We start from the raw sequence: 18,700 nt of genomic DNA on the forward strand, positions 1-18,700 counted from the left end.
TGTGTGTGTGTGTGTGTGTGTGTGTGTGTGTGTGTGTGTGTGTGTGTCAGAGGGGGAGAGAGACAGAGACACCAGGAGAGAGACAAAGAGGGGGAATGAGTATACTGAAGCATGGAAGGAAGGTGGGGGGAGTCTGGAAGGAGCTTACAAGCAAGAGGACCAGGATACAGCTGTGCTCTACCTGGACCAACACCTGGAGACTAGATGAATCAAGGACTTCTCAGGGATGCCAGCCAGAGGAGTTAGATGAGGACAAACTGGAACCAGATTCTTCCCACCCCCACACCATGCTTTGCATCATGTAGGCCCCCTCAATAGCTTAACCCAGGAGGAGAGAAGGAGACCCTTCTCCTTCTGAACTGAAATTGAGCTTTTGGCACATGGAGAAGATAAGCGAAAAATCAAAGTACATGTCTTGCACCCCTGAGTTTTGTGGGCTAAGTATTCTCTAGACTTCATCTCCTGCCTCCCTTTCTCCCTTCCCCTGGAGTTTTTGCTGGATGTTGGGTACTCAGACGGTTTTCAAGGAGGCTTTCTCAGGGTAGTCCAGAGGCAAAGATCCCCAATGCCAAGGCCAGCCTAGGTATAACAGCGTGACCTGCCTTCAAGGACTCCCAAGAGTTGGACAATGCCTCATCAACAGAGCCGGGATGGATCCTCTCCCTGTGGTCCAACTGCCTCAAACCGCCAGTGACTTTTGAGCAATGAGAGGTGGGAGGGAGCCCAATAAAAACATTGAATTTCTGACCCACCTGGCCAGATGGGAGCTCAGAACAGATTCAAATCAGGTTTACAGAAATATAAGAAACATAATCATCTCTTGAACCCAAATGTTTTGGTGGATGTAAACTTATACCTGACATGTCTGCCTATCTCATCAACGAAGGTTTTTGTTTTGTTTTTGAGGGGAGAGGAGGAAAAAAAGCTGTAAGATTCTCATTTTCATTTTAATAGAGTTGTCTCCTTCATAAGCGGCAATGATAGTGTTGGACAAAACCCTCTCAAACTGGGCCAGCTTCCCTATGAGAGGATCACACTCTGAAGTTCTGGAGATTTGAGTCTCCTCAGGGTCTGCAGGATATCCCTGGGCTCACTGGGCCAAAGGGAGGAAAACGTGTGGTCTTTGAAGTCAGCTCTAGGTTCTCACTTTGTGTCTGCCCTTGATAGCTGTGTGACCTTGGGCATGTTTCTTTACTTCTCCGAGCCTCAGTTTCCTCACCGGGTACACGTGGATAATAATAACATTGACTTCACAGGATGCTTGTTAGATGGGAAGAGGTGATGTCTACACAGCACTTAGCTTTGTGTCCGGTATATGCAATGAGATCTCAACAGATGGCAGCTGTTGACGTTGTTATAATTATTACCGTTCATTGCTCTGGAAAGCCTCTAGTGGGGAGGATGTTTTAACCCTGCTGCCTTTCTCCAGATCCCTTACTCTGACACCCACAGGAAGGCTTTAGGATGTTTTCATTCCACTTGGTGCAGACCCATTAGGGCTGCTGGCAAAACTGGATGGGACATTAGGTGTCAAGTCCAATCTCTTCACAGATTCAAGGGGTGAAATATGTTTAGGACTGCGGTGCAGGAGTCCCAAGCTGCCAGCAGTAACCTTCTCCATGATATGAATGACATCAGGCTAGCCCAGCACATTGAAAACCACCAGCTTCCAATTATCCTCCGGCCGAGCTCCCAGTGCTTCCTTTTGGGGAAGCTGAAAAGTAATCATAGTTATCATTCTAAATTGCCACCTTTTCTATTGATTTCCACATTATCATAGCACAAGGGGGCTCGGCCAAGAACTTGGGTTGAGACTCATTATTTCTACTGTGTATTGTTAGTGATTTTCTCCTCTCATGAAAATAGGGACCATGTGTGTTGGAAAAAAAAAAAAAAAAAAGAAAGAAAGAAAGAAAGAAAAAAAAAAGGCGGAAGCCTTAATAACAAAAGAACTGCCTTTCATATTGTTTCGGTTTGATGGCCCATCTCTCTGCTGTGTTCTCCGTTCTTTTCCAGTTTTCGGTGGCCTGATTTTTCAAGAGTATAATGCTGATGTTTTTGCCCTTCTTGGCACAACTGCCAACCCCAAATTATAACAAACGGAACGATCTAGGTCTTCATATGTGCTAAAAATAAGAAATTTTTTGATGGTTTTGTTAAATCGAGGCATCATGGATGTGGATTCCGTCAGCAGTTGGAAGACTCATCCTGGTTGTTTTTTCTCTCTGAAACCAGACCTCTTTATGGATCCCTGGAAGCTGGCCTCCAACCCAGAGCCAGATTCTCCAGCTGTTCTTGAGAATCATCTTTAACCAGAAGTGGGGCTTCTCTGGGACCCTCGGGTGGGGCATCCGGAGCATGCTTTTAAAGGAATTTAACAGAGCAGGAGGAGGAATAGGAGTAGTGTCAGCACAGTCAGGAAAAGGGATATAACTAGTGGAATTCTGTGAAAAGGACAGGATATTTTTATTATAATCACTACCATCTCTCAGGCAATTTGAGGTGCTAGGCATCATCTGAAAGCCCTCTGACAAACATCAGCAAACAAGCAGTGGGTGCTCACCAGGTGCAGGACCGTGCCAAGCATTTTACATGAATGATCACTTCATCCTCACCGTGGCCCTCTCATCACCACTATTTCATGGCTGAGGCATCTGAGGCTCAGAGCTGTAGCCCCAGGCTAAGGTCATTTAGCTGGTGTGTGCCATTCTACTCTGGACTGAGGGAAAATCCAGGCACGGGGTCTGTGTATGGAGATCAAGAAGGATGAACCAACAAAACTGAGGTCAGTGTGAATCAATACAGAACAGAGACAGGTGATTTTCCCAGGGGACAGACACTGAAGCGCTGCTTATAAATGTGGTGAGATCAGGGTGTTTTCTCAATCTCAGTGAGAAAAATCTCTTCTTTCCCCCATAAGGGTGGGTACCAATTTAGTGGACAATCAGAAAGTTCTAATTGTGCAAACAGTAACATGATGGCCAAAGGGAAGTATTTTATTTATTTTTTTTAATGTTTATTTATTTTTGAGAAAGAGAGACAGAATGTGGGTGTGAGAAGGCAGAGAGAGAAAGAGAGGGAGACATGGAATCCAAAGCAGGCTTCAGGCTCTAAGCTCTCAGCACAGAGCCCAACACAAGGCTCGTATCCACGGACTGCGAGATCATGACCTGAGCCAAAGTTGGACACTTGACCAACCGAGCCACCCAGGTACCCCCAAAGGGAAGTGTTTTAAAGTTGATGGATTTGTAAGGCTCAGTGAGAATTATTCTGACTCTTTCTGGAAAAAAAGGATGTTTGGATTTCAACTGAGGAGAGCATGTGGCTCCAGAGTTGTTGACACACTTCCGGAAGGCAGAGCTATTCAAACATACCCAGCAAACCTCCCTGATGGCGGAGGCTAAGTCATATTCTTAAGATCTGGGCATTGCCCCAAAGTCTTCTATTTTAGCTTAAAAATTATTTGAAGAATTTTGCATCGTATTCTACCCATATCTCAGAAAATGGGATGTAAAAAAGATGGCTGGTGTTTACTTATGTCCTTTATTGCCTGTACTCTCCAGATTTGTGGATCAGAGACTGAGAAGACGGCTCCAATAATAACCAGCTCTCCTGACAATGTCTTACTTTCCTTAGACTGACTTTTACCTAACGAAAGACCACACTGACCAGCAAATGGAAGTATTCTGGCCTCTGTGGTCACCCAGCTTCTCACTGCAGGTTTGTAAGTTCGAATCCTTAATAACAAATCAGTTATTGTGAGTGTAATCGGTGTTTGAGTCAAATTCCCAGTGGCTGGTCACTGTGAAGTGAATAGAAACAGAAATTCTGCACTTCCCAACCTAAGGACAAAGCCTTGCAGTGATGATAGCCCCAAGCAAACACAGCCGCCCCACCCCAGATCTTCAGTCTGTCCTGTTCAACTCAGCCAACAGGAAAGGTAAGGCTAGACACAGACATTCAAGGACAGAAGGTATGAGGAGCAGTGTCAAGGGGAGACATCTCAGTGACTTGGAGGAGAGGAGAAATCTGGAGCAAAGGAGAACAATAAAGAAATTCACACTAGTGTGCAGGCTATGTAGTTATGTAGCATAACAGCAATTTATTAAGTGCCTGTGTGGTGTGGACCGTGGAGGGTAGGGGTGTGAAATCATCACAAGGCTCCACAGGCCCACAGATTTCCCAAATAGTCTACTGCAAATGAAAGAGGCAATGCAACACAGCACAAGGGAGAACAGCATGCCGGTTAAGCACATGGGCTCTGGAGCCGGACACAGCTGGCTTTGGGTCCCAGCTGTGCCCCTTCCTGTCTGTGTGACTTGAGCAAGTGTGTAACCTCAGTTTCCTCATCTGTAAAATAGGGACAAAACAAGTACCCGCCTCAGTGGCTTGTTGTAGTAAGGACTAAATAAATGAGCTAACATACATATGATCAATACCTAATGACTAAAACACTCAAAAAATGTTGGCTTTTGTTATGTAATTACATATCACAATGACAATTTATAAAGCTCTATTAATGAGTAACCCTTGGGGATGGGTCATGAACTATTACAAGGATGGAATCTGTACATGCACATTGCATTGTTTATTATGGTCTGTGGCTTATCCATCTTTTAAAAAAGATATCTGTAGATGCTATGGTAATGAATGAGACGCATCCTAATTAAAATTGTTGTTTAAATTATGGAAGCTTTTAGTCACTGGGTGCTTTCTCAGATATGGAAGTGCAGTTACCACTAAATGAAATAATCACGAGTGACACCGTTGCAGCATCTGTGCCTGGCATTCTTATAAGTGCCTCAGATATATCATCTCGCTTAATCTTTACAACAACCCTAGGAAGTTGGTTATCTTGTTCATTTCAGCGGTAGAGAATTTAAATGATGTCTCCAAGGCTAGTGAGTGGCAGGGCAGGGATTCGAAGTCAAACCACCTGCCCCCTGAGCCTCTGCTCTGAACCACCAGGCACATGGCCCCTAACATGCAGCTTTGCAATGTGTTCTGACATTTCCTCACACTTGGAAATGCAGGAAACCACCAGTGCATGAAGAATGAGGTCAACCCTTTACAGGAGGGACAGTAGAAAAGGAAACTCATTCTAAAATGTACTATGGTTTGATGTAAGGGCTGTCTGTGTGCTTGTGCCCACAGACTTAGGCTTGGATCATGGGTGGAGGACGGGATGAGGGTCCAGAAAAGTATGTCTCAAAATCCCAAGGTGATTTACCACTAGAAGCTCCCACTCTGAGACCCCTGTCATAACACCCTGGGCAGAGCTGACCCGATGGTGGCAGGTGGATGGGACGTCGGACTTACCGGTCGAGGCAGACTGTACTGGTACATTTCTGGGCGATAGGTGGGTACCCACTGCACCCCTGCCCTGGGCCGCGTCATGGTCCCTGGAGCACTGGTCACAACCTCCGAGTAGGGCAGGTGCTGTGCTGAGCCGTAAGCCTCCTGGTGCCGGCTCTGGCCCGCGTGGCCTGCAGATGCCAGGCTGAAGGCCTCCTCCAGTAGCATGTGCATCTGCTGCCTGACCTCATCGATGGAGGGCTGGGAGCTCAGTGTGGAGGTCTCCGAGTGACCTTTCATCTGCCTTGATCGGGCATAGCCCCGGGGCTCATTCACTCTGTCGATGTTGGTTTCCTCTATGATCTCAGGCTCAGTCTGTGGGATCAAACACACGCCCATGGATTTGTTAATGAACTGTCCTTCCCATTAATGTTGTCTGTACTTACTCTAAAATGTTCAGCTTGGACATGTGATATTAGGTGAAGTGTTCATTTATGTTATCTCCTAGCTGCCCATCTGGAACTCACGCACAGGGTGGGTCAGCTAGCATTATGTTAGTAAGGTCACACTCCAGATATCCATGCGTACCTCACTTTCCCATAGCTCGAGCGATGCAGCAGGCTTTGCTAACTGGCATAAGGATGATGAGAAATGGCTTTTCATTGACAACATTGATGATAATCTCTAAAACCTTGTAGAGAGATTCTCCACCCTCATGCATTTTAGGTAAAAGAATCTAGAGTGTCTGGCAGTCTAAGTGTTGGTGCTCTAGACTAAACTCTAAATGGTCGCGTGTCCAGCCATGCAGGGGACTGCCGGTTGCCTGATACCAATTATCAGAGAAAGCAACAAAATCCTGCCTCTAGATCACTGATCTCAAAGTGCGGTGCACACTCTGGGGCAGGGTCCAGCAACCTGTGCTTTAGCAAGCCCTCTAGGAGATTCTCACGCCTGCTCAAGTTTGAGACCGGCTGATCTGGAATGTTCCCCCGCCTTCTTCCTGTGAACCTTCCATTTAGGGAGTAGCGGCAGTACCTAAGTGGGCAGAGGCTGGGGTGTCATGAGCTTCCAGAGCAGGCTGCATGGACTGTCTTATGCTCACCTGCAGATGAATGCTTATTCAATGAATCTGCCTGTGTCTTTGGTCTCTTGGTCTGAGACTTATTTTTGTGATACCCTGAAAGTGAGGCTGTAGGAGAGTAGTTAATCCACGTTCACTTCAAGCGTGTCCGTGGCTACTATTGTCTTCTAAAAGACTCGAGCGTTCTGGGAGAATAAATCAGCACAGATCAGTTTGTCATTCTGCTGTCCATCCGCGACATAAGTGACACATTGTCACTTTAGCAAAATTAGACAATACAGATAAGAGGGGGAAAAAAATCTAAAAATCCATTAACCTTTGGTGTACTTGTTCTACTCCTAAATCTATCCGGGTGTGCATGTAAACTTCTCCATACACACATACCCATTTAAAAAGATGTATGTATTGGGGCGCCTGGGTGGCTTGGTCAGTTAAGCGTCCGACTTCGGCTCAGGTCATGATCTCACGGTCTGTGAGTTCGAGCCCCGCATCGGGCTCTGTGCTGACAGCTCAGAGCCTGGAGCCTGTTTCAGATCCTGTGTCTCCCTCTCTCTTTGCCCCTCCCCTGTTCATGCTCTGTCTCTCTCTGTCTCAAAAATAAATAAACGTTAAAAAAAATAAAAAAAAAAGATGTATGTATTTATATCCTAGTTCTGGGTATTTATTATTATTTTACGTGGAATGAACATTCTCCTACTGGCGTGCCACAATTTAACAGCTGTGTGACCATTGGCAATGTCTTAGCTTAGGTTCCTCCAAAAGGCAGGACCTCAGACTTATTTTATATGCAGATTATTTATTTTGGAAAACAATTCCAGGAAATAGGACTTGGGGCCTGGGATGAGTAAATTGAGGGAAGGAAAAAAAGCCAATTAAGGGTGGGCACTAAATTCATGATTGCTGTGGGCAATTGAAGCTTAATCCCACCAGGACGCTCCCAGGAACCAAGCAGAATATGCTTTAAGATTGTAGAACAAAATTTTGTCTACCAGTCCTCAGCCCCCATCAGTCAAGAGTTCCTCTAGAAAGTGTCCTTGTACTCTGAGATCTGTGCAGGTGCCAGATCGGTGCAATGGGCTCCCATGGGTGTCCCACGGAACAGAGATGGAGAAGCCCCAGGGCAGAAGCAAAAGCCAAGGGATCGTTAAGGTGACATGGTCAAGTTATTGCTGGGTAGGGTAGAGGCTGCAGCCAGGCCAGATCTAAAAGGTGTGCTGAGAAGATAAAAGACAGGGCATGAAAGATTTTCCAAAGTGCAAAGTTACTTAACTTCCTGTTGCTTCAATTTCCTCATCTGTAAAATGAGGATAATGGCGTCTACCTCCAGGGGTCTTACAAGGATTAAACACAATGATACACACAAAGTTTAGAACAGTAGCATATGGTGAAACACAGGAATAGTAGCCACCGTCATCACCATAACTGTCATTATTATTACCTTTATATATTCACCTGCACCTGTTTCTCATGTAATTACTATGCATAAACTGGATACATGAGATAGAGCATAAGAAAAGGTCACCAGGGAACTTGTTCATAAAGGGAAGTCTTTCCCTCCTTAAAATCTACATATGGAAGGTCAGCAATTTGTTATTTTCCCTGTTTATATGTATTTTAATGTTTATTTGTTTTTGAGAGAGACACACACACACACACACACACACACACACACAGCATGAGTGGGGGAGGGCAGAGGGAGAGGGAGACACAGAATCTGAAGCAGGCTCCGGGTTCCAAGCTGTCAGCACACAGCCCAACTCAGGGCTTGAACCCATGAACCATGAGATCATGACCTGAGCTGAAGTCGGATGCTTAACCGACTGAGCCACCCAGGCGTCCCTATTTTTCCTATTTTAAAAATGTTATTTACTTTCCTTTAGTCTTAAATTAATATAAGTGCATTAGAGAAAAAATAGAAAATACAGAAAACACAAAAAAGGAGACATTTCCTCTAATTGTATCACCCAGAGTTAAGGCTTAGCCCTAGTTCAAGATCAAAAGATGAGGTTCTCTGTCAACCTTCAATTCTAGATTTGTCAACAACCATCTATAGTATGAATTGAGAATACTATTTTGATATGAACACAGGTAAAAATAGGTTCTGGAGTAGAAGGCAAAATTACTTTTGCCATAATAAACAAACTCCTAGACACTTCATACCTGGGTGCATGCCCCCGTGGGGCTCTTTTAATTGGGGATCTTTAGGAAGAGGTTTGAGATTGCTTTCCTGGAAATGTGCTCCCCGAAGGCTTGGGGATTCCTTCCAGGGTAGTGAATGCAACTTCTGACAAAAATTTTCTTCACAATGCATAGAACATTCTGGATAGAATTTCAGACCCTGGAAGGACTTGAGGAGACCATTTAAATCAAACCCTATTTTACAGATGAGGTAATCAAGGCCAGAGTGTTTAAGTGACTTATCCAAAGTCACCCAGGTGGGCAATGGCAGAGCCTTGTTCTCTCAGCTCCTGGCCCTTGCACATCCTGCTGCACCGCATTGTCTCTCACATTTCCCTGTCAATACTGGTTGCTACCCACACATTGCCCTTCCTCCCTACATCCCCGTCTCCCTAATAAATAATGGATGCTTAATGCTAAACTACTCCCAGGTGGAATATTAATGGCACTGGGATGAGCTATGATTTTTCCCACCCCTGAGTTGTGCTATGCATTTTCAGTCATATTGGTAGATCTATTATGTGAATTTATAGTTGTGCCTTAAGTAGGATAAAAATACACTTCTTAGCAACAACTCTCCACTCTGAGGCTCTCCCAGGAGCCCTGGGGGGGTGGGGGGGGGCTGTGCTGGCTTGGCGGGTTGGTTCTCTGAGTAATACTGTTGGGGAGAGATAACCTTGGCTGAGGAAGTGGAGACACTTTCTCCAGGCTCCCACTGCATCCACCCCACAGTACTGCAACAGAAGTCAGCCTCTGCTTCCCACCCCAGGGTTTGCATTTCATATGGGACAGGGCTTCCCTTTAACGGGAGGGCCCACAGTTATAACCCAAGTAACTTCGATACGTTTGTTCCAGCCTCCTATTTTCCCACTCTTCTCACTTGGTTTTTCAGTCTCTTGACATCTACCAATGGAAACAAGACAAACTCTCATTATACCCTGGGATGCCCCCTCATCACACTTGTATTTGCTTATTTAATGTCTGTCTTGTCCAAGTCTGGACACTCCCCGAGCCCACTCACCTCTGTCTCTTAGGAGCTTAGCATCAGATACTTGGAATACCCAAAACAGCTTTGTGAAATTAAACCAATATGAAATCCTGTCTAACTGCCCATGGGGTATAACTTGAGGTTATGTTAAAGAGCCCACATTCCTAACACATTCATTCGAGTGCTGATGAGCTGTATGACCACAGGCAAGTCACATGAAATCCCTAAGCCTCAGTCTCCTCATCTATAAAATGGGGGAGTTGATCTTTAATCTGTGAAGGACCTTGTGGTTCTCACAGGCCTTGTGGAGGGCCTGGGTTCCTCCTACTGTCATCATTCTGGGGGGAATCCGATGTCTACTCATGAAGGGAATACCCTGCCAACCTCCTTCCCCACCTTGAAATATGTGAGAAGTGATAAATTTGCTCTTTTACTTAACAGACAATTATTATTTCACCTAGGTCCTGGGTTGAGAGTTGTGTATACAGCAATTAATAAGATAGTGACCTAGCCCTCAAGGAGTTCCCAGTATATAGGAGGAGACAAATAACAAGGACAACGACAACAAAAATAGCAGCTAACAGTTATTCACAGCTTATGTGCCAGACACTGTTTTAAGTGCTTTATATATATTTCATTTTTTCTTTCAGTAATCTATGAGGTAGCAACTGTGATTCTCCTTATTTTACAGATGAAGAAATAGATCATTCAATATGTTGCCTATAACTGGCAGATTACCCTTTGTACATATCTAAATAGATCCATTACCTTACCACAGAAATGGGCTCTGACAGAGGGACAAACAGACTTCGGTGACCAGGAAGACAGACTATACAATAATTACCGAGACTATACAATAATTATCTCATAGATTACTAGAAAGATGGAAAACACCAATATATAGATATAAAGCTCTTCTAAGAGTGTCTGGCACATCAGCATTTGATAATTATTAGCTTCTATCATTATTGTTATTTCTTCATCCCATAGATTGGGAGTGCCTACAGGGTTGAGCCCACATCTCATCCTTATGTCCACAGCCTCCATCCCAGGGCCTACCCCAAAGCCGGAACCAGGAATTGCCTTCCGAGTGAAAGAACTTAACATAGCACGTGCTCAAATGTACTTGAGGACCAGTAATGGGCCAGTCTTGTACTGGGTTTTCCAAGCATGTTATCTCACCCATCCCTGAGGACCATATGGTTGTACCTATTTTCCAGATAAGGCATAATCATGTCTACTGGCTTAACTTGTCCCAAGCCATTCTCCCTGACTTGCACATTTCTGAAAATACCTTTTGCTTTTATTTGACAAAAAGGGGGAGACAGGAGCAAAGACAAGCCTCCCAGTGTTGACAGATGCTTGGCTTGGGTACAATGTTGGGAGCTGCATCTGGGACAGATAATATATTTTTAAACCTCTTTAACTTGAAGTTCACCGTACTTGCTTCTCCAACCTCATACTCTTGTGAAGCACTGGGGAACGATTTTTCTTAAAAAAAAACTATTTTTATAAATGAATCAAGATGTACTTCAATAAAAATTCTAAGAAATTAATCAGGGAATGTCTGTTCATGACAGGAAATTAGAAAACACAGATAAGCAAGAAGAAGAAAATTAAAATCCACTCTAATCCTACCACCAGAAATAAGTACTGTTAACATTTTGGCCTTTGTGCATGTCCTTGTAGATGCTTCCTATGCATATGAAATGGGAGAAAGATTACCAATGCGGGAGCATTGCCAACAACCCTCTCTCCCCAATTCTCACTACCCCATCCTGGGCAAGTAGGAAGAATGCTCAGTTTCTCCCCTCCCCCCTTCCAAGGAGGGCGCAGCATTGGACACACATATTCTCCAGCTTTCATGATGGAAAATATGAGGTGGAAAAGAAAGAACAGGCAGAAGGGATGTGGGCTGCAGGATTTTTAAGTGGGATTTTGGAGAGAGGTGCAGAAGCAGCTATGACATGTGACTGGGAGAGGAACTGAGGAAATTTAAAAAGTATTGCTGGCCATGATATAATAGCCTTCATGTATATGAAAAATATGAGTGAAGGAGTAGAAGTATTTAAAAATTACTTTTGTTAACACAGACACTCTCTCAGACTGAGCCATCTGGGTCATGGTTTTATAAACAGAACACACACACACACACGTATATATACATATATAAGGTTTTTTATAAAATGGGATTATATATAACATTTTAAAACCTTTTTTATACAACAATATTGTGAAATGTCTCTGACAGTAAATATACGTATTATAGGGAATACCTTTAAATGATGTCATAGCATTCTGCTATATGGAGTTTTCAGGCTATATGCAATCGTCCACTATTTTAGATGGTGTCCTAACACCTTACTATAGAAACAAAGCTGAAATATGTATACTTGTGATTAACACTGTGCACAAACCATGGATTCAGCCCTGGGTTAAACTCCTAGAAGTAGAATTATGGGGTCAGAGCATATATACATATTGAAGATCTTGGATTCTTATGGCATATCATCACTCGGCAGCAAAGGCCATAGGTATTTAGAAGAAATTAAGGCCATTTCTTCTCCACACCTGAATACATGCACCCCCCTGGGCTTGAATCCTGGTGCCTACTGGAGAGAGTGAGAATCTGTGATCCTTTCAGTGTTGTCCTAGGACAGCCCACACAGGGGCTAAGTATCCATGTTACTTCAGCTTCTCTTTGAAATACCATAGAACAAACTTGAAGGAAATGGCAGCCCTGCTGGGACCCCCGAGTACCTTCTTTCTAGAAAGTATTTCAACATGGGACACAGCTTAGGACACAGCTCAGTCCTACTGCCTGGTCCCAGAGCATATTCTATAGCTCGAAGACTTCATCAAAATTAAAAACTGGTTTTCTATCAGACACCTAATTAAAGGACTAGCCATGGACCAGGAGAAAATATTAGGATTTGTATCCAGAATATACATGGAATTCCTACAAATGAAGAACAAAAGGACAACTCAATTCAGAGATTTGGCAAAAGGCTGGAATAGACATGTCAGTTAAAGAAGATACATAACATGTCCAATAAACACATGAGGACATGCTCGACATCATTAGCAATTAGGGAAATCCTATCATTTCACTTTCACTGGAATGGCTAAAATGAAGGAGATTAATAACGACAAATGCTGGTGAGGTTGAGGAGTAAAATTAGAACTGTCACATTGCTGGCAGATAAAATAGTACACATGCTTTGTAAACATATTTGTAGTTTCTTAAAAATTGGACATATACCTTATGATTCAGAAATTCCACTCCTACATATATTTATCCAAGATAAAGGAAAAGGTTGTCTTGGTCCATTCAGGTTCCCAGAACAAAATACCACAGCCCAGGTAGCTTATAAACAATAGAAATGTATTTCTCACCGTTCTGGAGGCTGGAAGTCGGAGGATGCTAGCTTGGCTGGGTGAAGGTCCTCTTCCGGGTCTGTGACCCAGAAGGACTCACTATATCCTTACATGGAAGACTCCCCCTCACAAGGACTCACTCCTCACATGGAGCAAGGGGTGAGGGAGCTGTCTGGGGTCTCTTTTACAAGGGCACGAATCCCATTCATGAGGACTCCACACTCATGACCTTGTCACTTCCCAAAGACCCTGCGTCCTAATACCAACACATTGGAGATTAGGATTGGAACATAAAATTTTGGGGGGATGCAAACATTCAGACCATAGCACATATGTTCGCAAAATATGTACGTGAAAATATTTATGGCAGTGCTTTCTGGTAACTCCAAACTGGAAACGACCCAAATGTCCAACAACAGAATGACAGACAAACAATTAGTGGTCTATTTATACGACACAATAGTACTCAGTAATAAAAAAAGTAAATAAATGACAGATGCATACCATAACATAGGTGAATTCTAAGCAAAAGAAGTCAGACACAAACAAGTACATGCTGAATGATGGATGTCATTTATATGAAGTCCAAGAACAGGTAAAACAATGAAGGTAGATATCAGGAATGTGGTTGCCAGAGGGGGGTATGGTGCAGACTGAGTGCCATGAGGAATGGGGTAACTTTCAGGAGGTGATAAAAATGTCCTACATTTTGAGTGGACTGGTGGTTATAAGGGTACACACATGTGTCAATGCTCATCCACTTGTACTAAAGACCTATATATTTTATCATAAAATTTGCCTTAGTTACAACAAAACAAAAAGGCTTGGTCAACACTGCTAATTCTATGGGGATGGTCAGGGAAGGCCTCTCTGAAGAGGTGACATTTTTGAAGACCTGAAGAAGGGGTTAGCCATGGGAAGATCATAGAGGAAGCTTATGAAAAAGTCCTGAGAAGGGAAAGAGCTTGTAGTATTTGAGAAAAAGTAAGGTGGACTGTTATGGGCTAAATTGTGAACCCCCCAAATTCATATGTTGAAGTCCTAATCTCAGGGCCTGGGAATGAAACTGTATTTGGAGATAGGGTCTTTGCAGAGGTAATTAAGTTAAAATGAGGCCATTGTTCAAAATGCCTGGTGTTCTTATAAAAGAGGATATTTAGACGCAGGCATGTAAAGAGGGAAGACAGTATGAAGACAGGGAAAAGACAACCATCTAGAATCCAAGAAGAGAAGCCTGAAGATCCTTCCCCACACAACCCCCAGAAGGAACCGACCTTGCCAACACCTGGATCTTAGATGTCTAGCCCCCAGAACTGTGAGAAAATACATTGCAGTTGTTTCAAGTCACCAGGTCCGTGGTACTTAGGACTGCCTGAGCTGACCAATACATGGACCATGTGGCTGGAGCCCCAACTGTCAGAGGAGATGGGGCTAGAAAGGCAGGTAGGAGCCAGATCACGTAGAGTCTTAAAGGCCGTGGTAAGAAGGCTGGAGTGTTTTCAAAGGGCAATGGGAAACTTTTGAGGAATTTTAAGCAAGGGAGAAGTGTGATTGGAATTTATGGAAGGCAAGTTAGAAGGCTCTTGCAGAATCCAGGTAAGGAGAAATGGCAAGGGCTTGAATTAGGGTGGTCATGTACAAAGAAGATGTGGATGAGCTCGAGAAATGTTTTGAAAGAGAGCTGACAGGACTTGCTGGGGATGAGATCTGAGGATGAAATGAAAGAAGGAGTCGAAATTGAGACCTTTTATCAAGAAGGAGTACCTTGTTATATGAGTGTCCTTGATGTTCTCTGAGCTCCCCAAGCATGCATCTTCCTCTGTGCCCTCCCACTTGCTATTCCTTCTGCCCAAATGCTCTTCCCCAAGGTGCCAACCTGGCTAGCTCCCTCATTTCAGGTCTCTGCTCAGAAGTCACTTCCCCAGACAGCCTCACCCCAGCCAACCTATAAAGAGTGCCTCCTGTTTTCCTCCATTGTGTTGCCCGGCTTTATGTTCCTCCACAGCATTTCTGACGTTGTGCTGAACATCTGTGTGATCAGATGTTTATTACCTGTCCTTCCTACTGGAACAGAAGCTCCATGAGGGCAGGGGCTGTTACATCCCAGAATGGCAAACAGTAGGACTTTAACACATACTTGTTGAATGAATAAGTGGAAATTCATCTTAAAAAGAGCCTGGAGGTTCTCTGCTCAAAAGCCTTTACCAGTAAAAGACATTTCCAAGTGTCTAAAATGAATTAGATACAGAGGCCACTTTTAGGCAAATGGGCTTGAGCAATGGAATGTAGAAAGGGCCCACAGCGACCACCTGGCTGACTACAGACAGGCCCATCAGGTGACCTCAAAATATCCATAGATGCTAACTAACCAACGGGCTACTTACAACGAGGCCCAGTTACCAAAAAAGGGAAAACTCCACAAGTTGCCATACTTGCTCATCTTCCCCCTTTAAAAACAGCTCCCATGGGCTGCCTCATGGCAGACAGGCTCTCCTTTGCTGCCCTGCCCACCACTCCCTTGCAGTGTATTCAGTAGACTTCCCTTTCTTTTGCTCTGCCTCAGGTGGATTCTTTCACCACCCACGCCATCAGCTTCTACCGGATCATTGATCATCCCCACACATTTGGGGGCCCCCATCGGATCAAGAGACACGTCATTTAGACAACACATGAGACATCCTTATCCAGAATAGAATTGAAGAGGAGGGACGAAGGGCTCTTGAGGCCATTTATTCCAGAATTTCTTGAGTTTTGAGCCCCAAAGTGGATAGACGTCTTAGAAGGCCATATTTCCTAGGACACACAAGTATGTGCAACATCGCTTTGCCTCACCCAGGCAAGAATTTGCCCCAAGGCTCTGATTTTCAGCTCAGCGCTAATCACAGCTCCACCCAGTAAGGAGAACAGACTGAACAAATTCTGCACCTTCACAGCAAGGTCCCAGAGACCAAGTGGAGGGTTCAGCAGGATCCATTTCTGGGCTAGGTGGCCATGATGACTTGATCTGGCTCCATGTCCGTTTTTCTCTCCACCAAACAGGGTCCCTTGGGCAACACAAAATAGTACTGCTTCTCTCCATCTATTGCCTGCCCTGGCCAGAACGGCCCCACTGCAAGTGCTGCCTGCCACTGAGGAAGCAGACACATATTCACAATATTGCTTCTAGAAACCAGAGTCCAGGGGTTTTCACTTCACCTTGTGGGGACAAAAGCTAGCAGGGCACAGTGGAGGCAGCAGCTGCCTCCTGAGCCTGCCTTCTGCTGAAGGTGCAGTATTTGTTCAGTCTGTTCTCCTTACTGGGTGGAGCTGTGATTAGTGCTGAGCTGAAAATCAAAAACTTCTCTGACAATAAAGGGACTCTGGTACCTTTCAGAACAGGTAGGAGGGCTCAGATTAAGGGTTTGGTGACTTCTTTTGCCTAATAGGCATGCAAATGGAATTTTTTTTTTTGAAAGAGAGAGAGAGAGAGAGAGAGAGAGAGAGAGAGAGAGAGAGCATGTGCACAAACGTGTATGAGTGGGGAAAGGGTAGAGGGGGAGAGAGAGAATCTTAAGCAGGCTCCATGCTCAGTGCTGAGCCTCACGTGGGGCTTGATCCCATGACTCTGGGATCATGACCCAAGCTGAAATCAAGAGGCAGATGGGTAGCTCAGTCAGTTAAGTGTTCGACTCTTGATTTTGGCTCAGGTCATGATCTCAATGTTTGTGGAATCAAGCCCCACACTGAGCTCTGTGCTGACAGAGTGAAGCCTGCTTGAGATTCTCTGTCCCTCTCTCTCTGCCCCTCCCCTGCTTCTCACTCTCTCTCTAAATAAATAATAAAAAAAATAAACATTAAAAAAAAAAAAAGAGTTGGATGCTCAACCCACTGAGCCACCCAGGTGCCCTACAAATGGAATTTTTAAAAGTCTCAGCAAAACTGCAAATTTCACTGAAAGTTCCAACCCCCTTAATCACAAGGTTGGCTCTACAGACAGCCAGCCCCCATCCTTAGGTGCTTTCCAAGTAGCCTCATTAACATAACAAAAGACACCTTAATCTTCTCATCACTTGGGAAATCCCAAGCGTTTTTGGAGCTCTGTGCCAGGAATAGTGGACGAAAACCAAACATATATTTCTTATCATAAATCACAATATCACAATGTGTGATAAAATTCATAGCAGTCCTGAGATGTCCAAAGTGCTAGAATGGAAAAGAACCAAAACATAGTCTCCGTCTCTCCCTCCTGGAATGTGTTAGCCATAGTTAGAACAGCCAATGTTCACTGTATGTTTTCTATGTGCTTTATCTGCATTAACTCATTTAATTCTTACAACAGCTCTGTAAGGCAGGTGCCATTCGTATCCCCATTTTATAGATGAGAACACTTAAGAATGGCTTCTCTCATGGGAGCTACTTCACTGTGCACTTTTGAGGGGAGCCATCACCTGTTTTTCCTCATCTTCCTAGCGGAGCTGGTGCTGCAGGCAGCGAGGAGACAGTAGATCAGTTTTGAAAGTCCACACCATCCCATGACAAAACAGGCGCTCCCACCGCCCACACAGATCTGCTCTTTCTCCTTTCGGGTCTGTCTTGAAAAAGCCAGACAGGATCCAAAAAAATCCCCCTTTCTCCTTCTCTGCCCCTAAAACACAACTTCTTGCCATAGCTAAGACTTCCTGAGCCCATGAGGAACAGTGGCCATTGGCTTTTCACCGCTCTCATCTTTCTCTTTATGGAGGGCCTACCGAAGAAGAGAAGATTGAGACTAGAGGGACTGGTGATGTGGAGGGTGACACTGGTGTTGCTCCTTAAGAGGCCCAATTACCAATATTCCTCAAGTAGCAGATACTGCAATGGCCTCAGCACCCATCCACTCCTCTCCCCATGTCTCAGCCAAGTGGTCTGGGGGAGGGGAGGACTAGCCTACCCCAGGTCTTATGGTAAGGTCTGACTGAGTTAAATCAATCAGCGTTAAGTCTCCCATCGATACGGGGGTGGGCACTTGGCCTTCAGAGGCTCAGTTATAGTAAAACCCACTTTGTTTCATGGCTGGAAAAAAGAAATTCTCTCTTTCAATGGTCAACAGAGTATATAGCTATGGGGCCAAGGCTGCTGTAGCCACTTTCTAGTAGAGCCAACCTATGGATGAATCCAACACATAAGGAGGACAGCACAGCATAATGTGAAGAAATACAACTGGAGCCCCAGTCAGACCAAGCCTGGATTTATTGTACTCAGTACATTCCTTTCATGATTTAAGACCATTTGATTCAAGTCGGGTTTTCTGTCATTTTAGCCAAAGCATCCTAACTGATAACCACTATTTACACTGAACTTCAAACAGTAACATACATTCATCTACACTTTTGATAAGCCAGTCGAATCAAATGTTTATATGACTCAGAGTTATAAATCTGCCCCATATTTTCAAGTCTCAGCTCGGGAGTCACCACTTGGGGTTGACACAATTGTTTGTTCATTTGCTCAACAAATAGAGGCACTGCATTTACTATGTGCTCGTTCCTATTCTGAGTGCTGAGGTTTCCAGGATGAATAAAACATGATTCCTGTCCTTGAGGAGTCAAATGGAGGAAACAACACAAGTAAATCGACAGACGGAAGACAGGGAATAAGGGCTTTGATGAAGGTGAGTGAGTCCCAGGTGCTTCTGGAACACAGAGGACAGACACCTAAGTCAGACCCATAGGTATGGGGTCAAGGAAAGGATTTTGGGGGAGAAAATGTTCTAAGTTCTGCAAGCATTGCCCGAATCACTGGTTCTCAATCCTTAGTGGGTT

The 18,700-nt window shown here is 44.4% G+C and overlaps 1 protein-coding gene across 7 annotated transcripts in view; it reads right to left on the reverse strand.

Annotated features, from left to right (window-relative positions):
- The window catches only part of KIAA1549L (KIAA1549 like), a 267,700-nt gene that overhangs the window by 18,414 nt on the left and 230,586 nt on the right, over positions 1–18,700 (reverse strand). For all 7 annotated transcript variants that reach the window (XM_040495491.1, XM_040495494.1, XM_040495489.1 and 4 more), the window contains one exon: positions 5,320–5,670. In XM_040495491.1, coding sequence (XP_040351425.1) covers positions 5,320–5,670 — 351 coding nt within the window. The remainder of the gene's footprint in view (positions 1–5,319; positions 5,671–18,700) is intronic.

The sequence above is a fragment of the Herpailurus yagouaroundi genome, unplaced genomic scaffold (genome assembly GCF_014898765.1).
Source record: "Herpailurus yagouaroundi ecotype Mexico unplaced genomic scaffold, PumYag 187, whole genome shotgun sequence".
Classification (NCBI taxonomy): domain Eukaryota; kingdom Metazoa; phylum Chordata; class Mammalia; order Carnivora; family Felidae; genus Herpailurus; species Herpailurus yagouaroundi.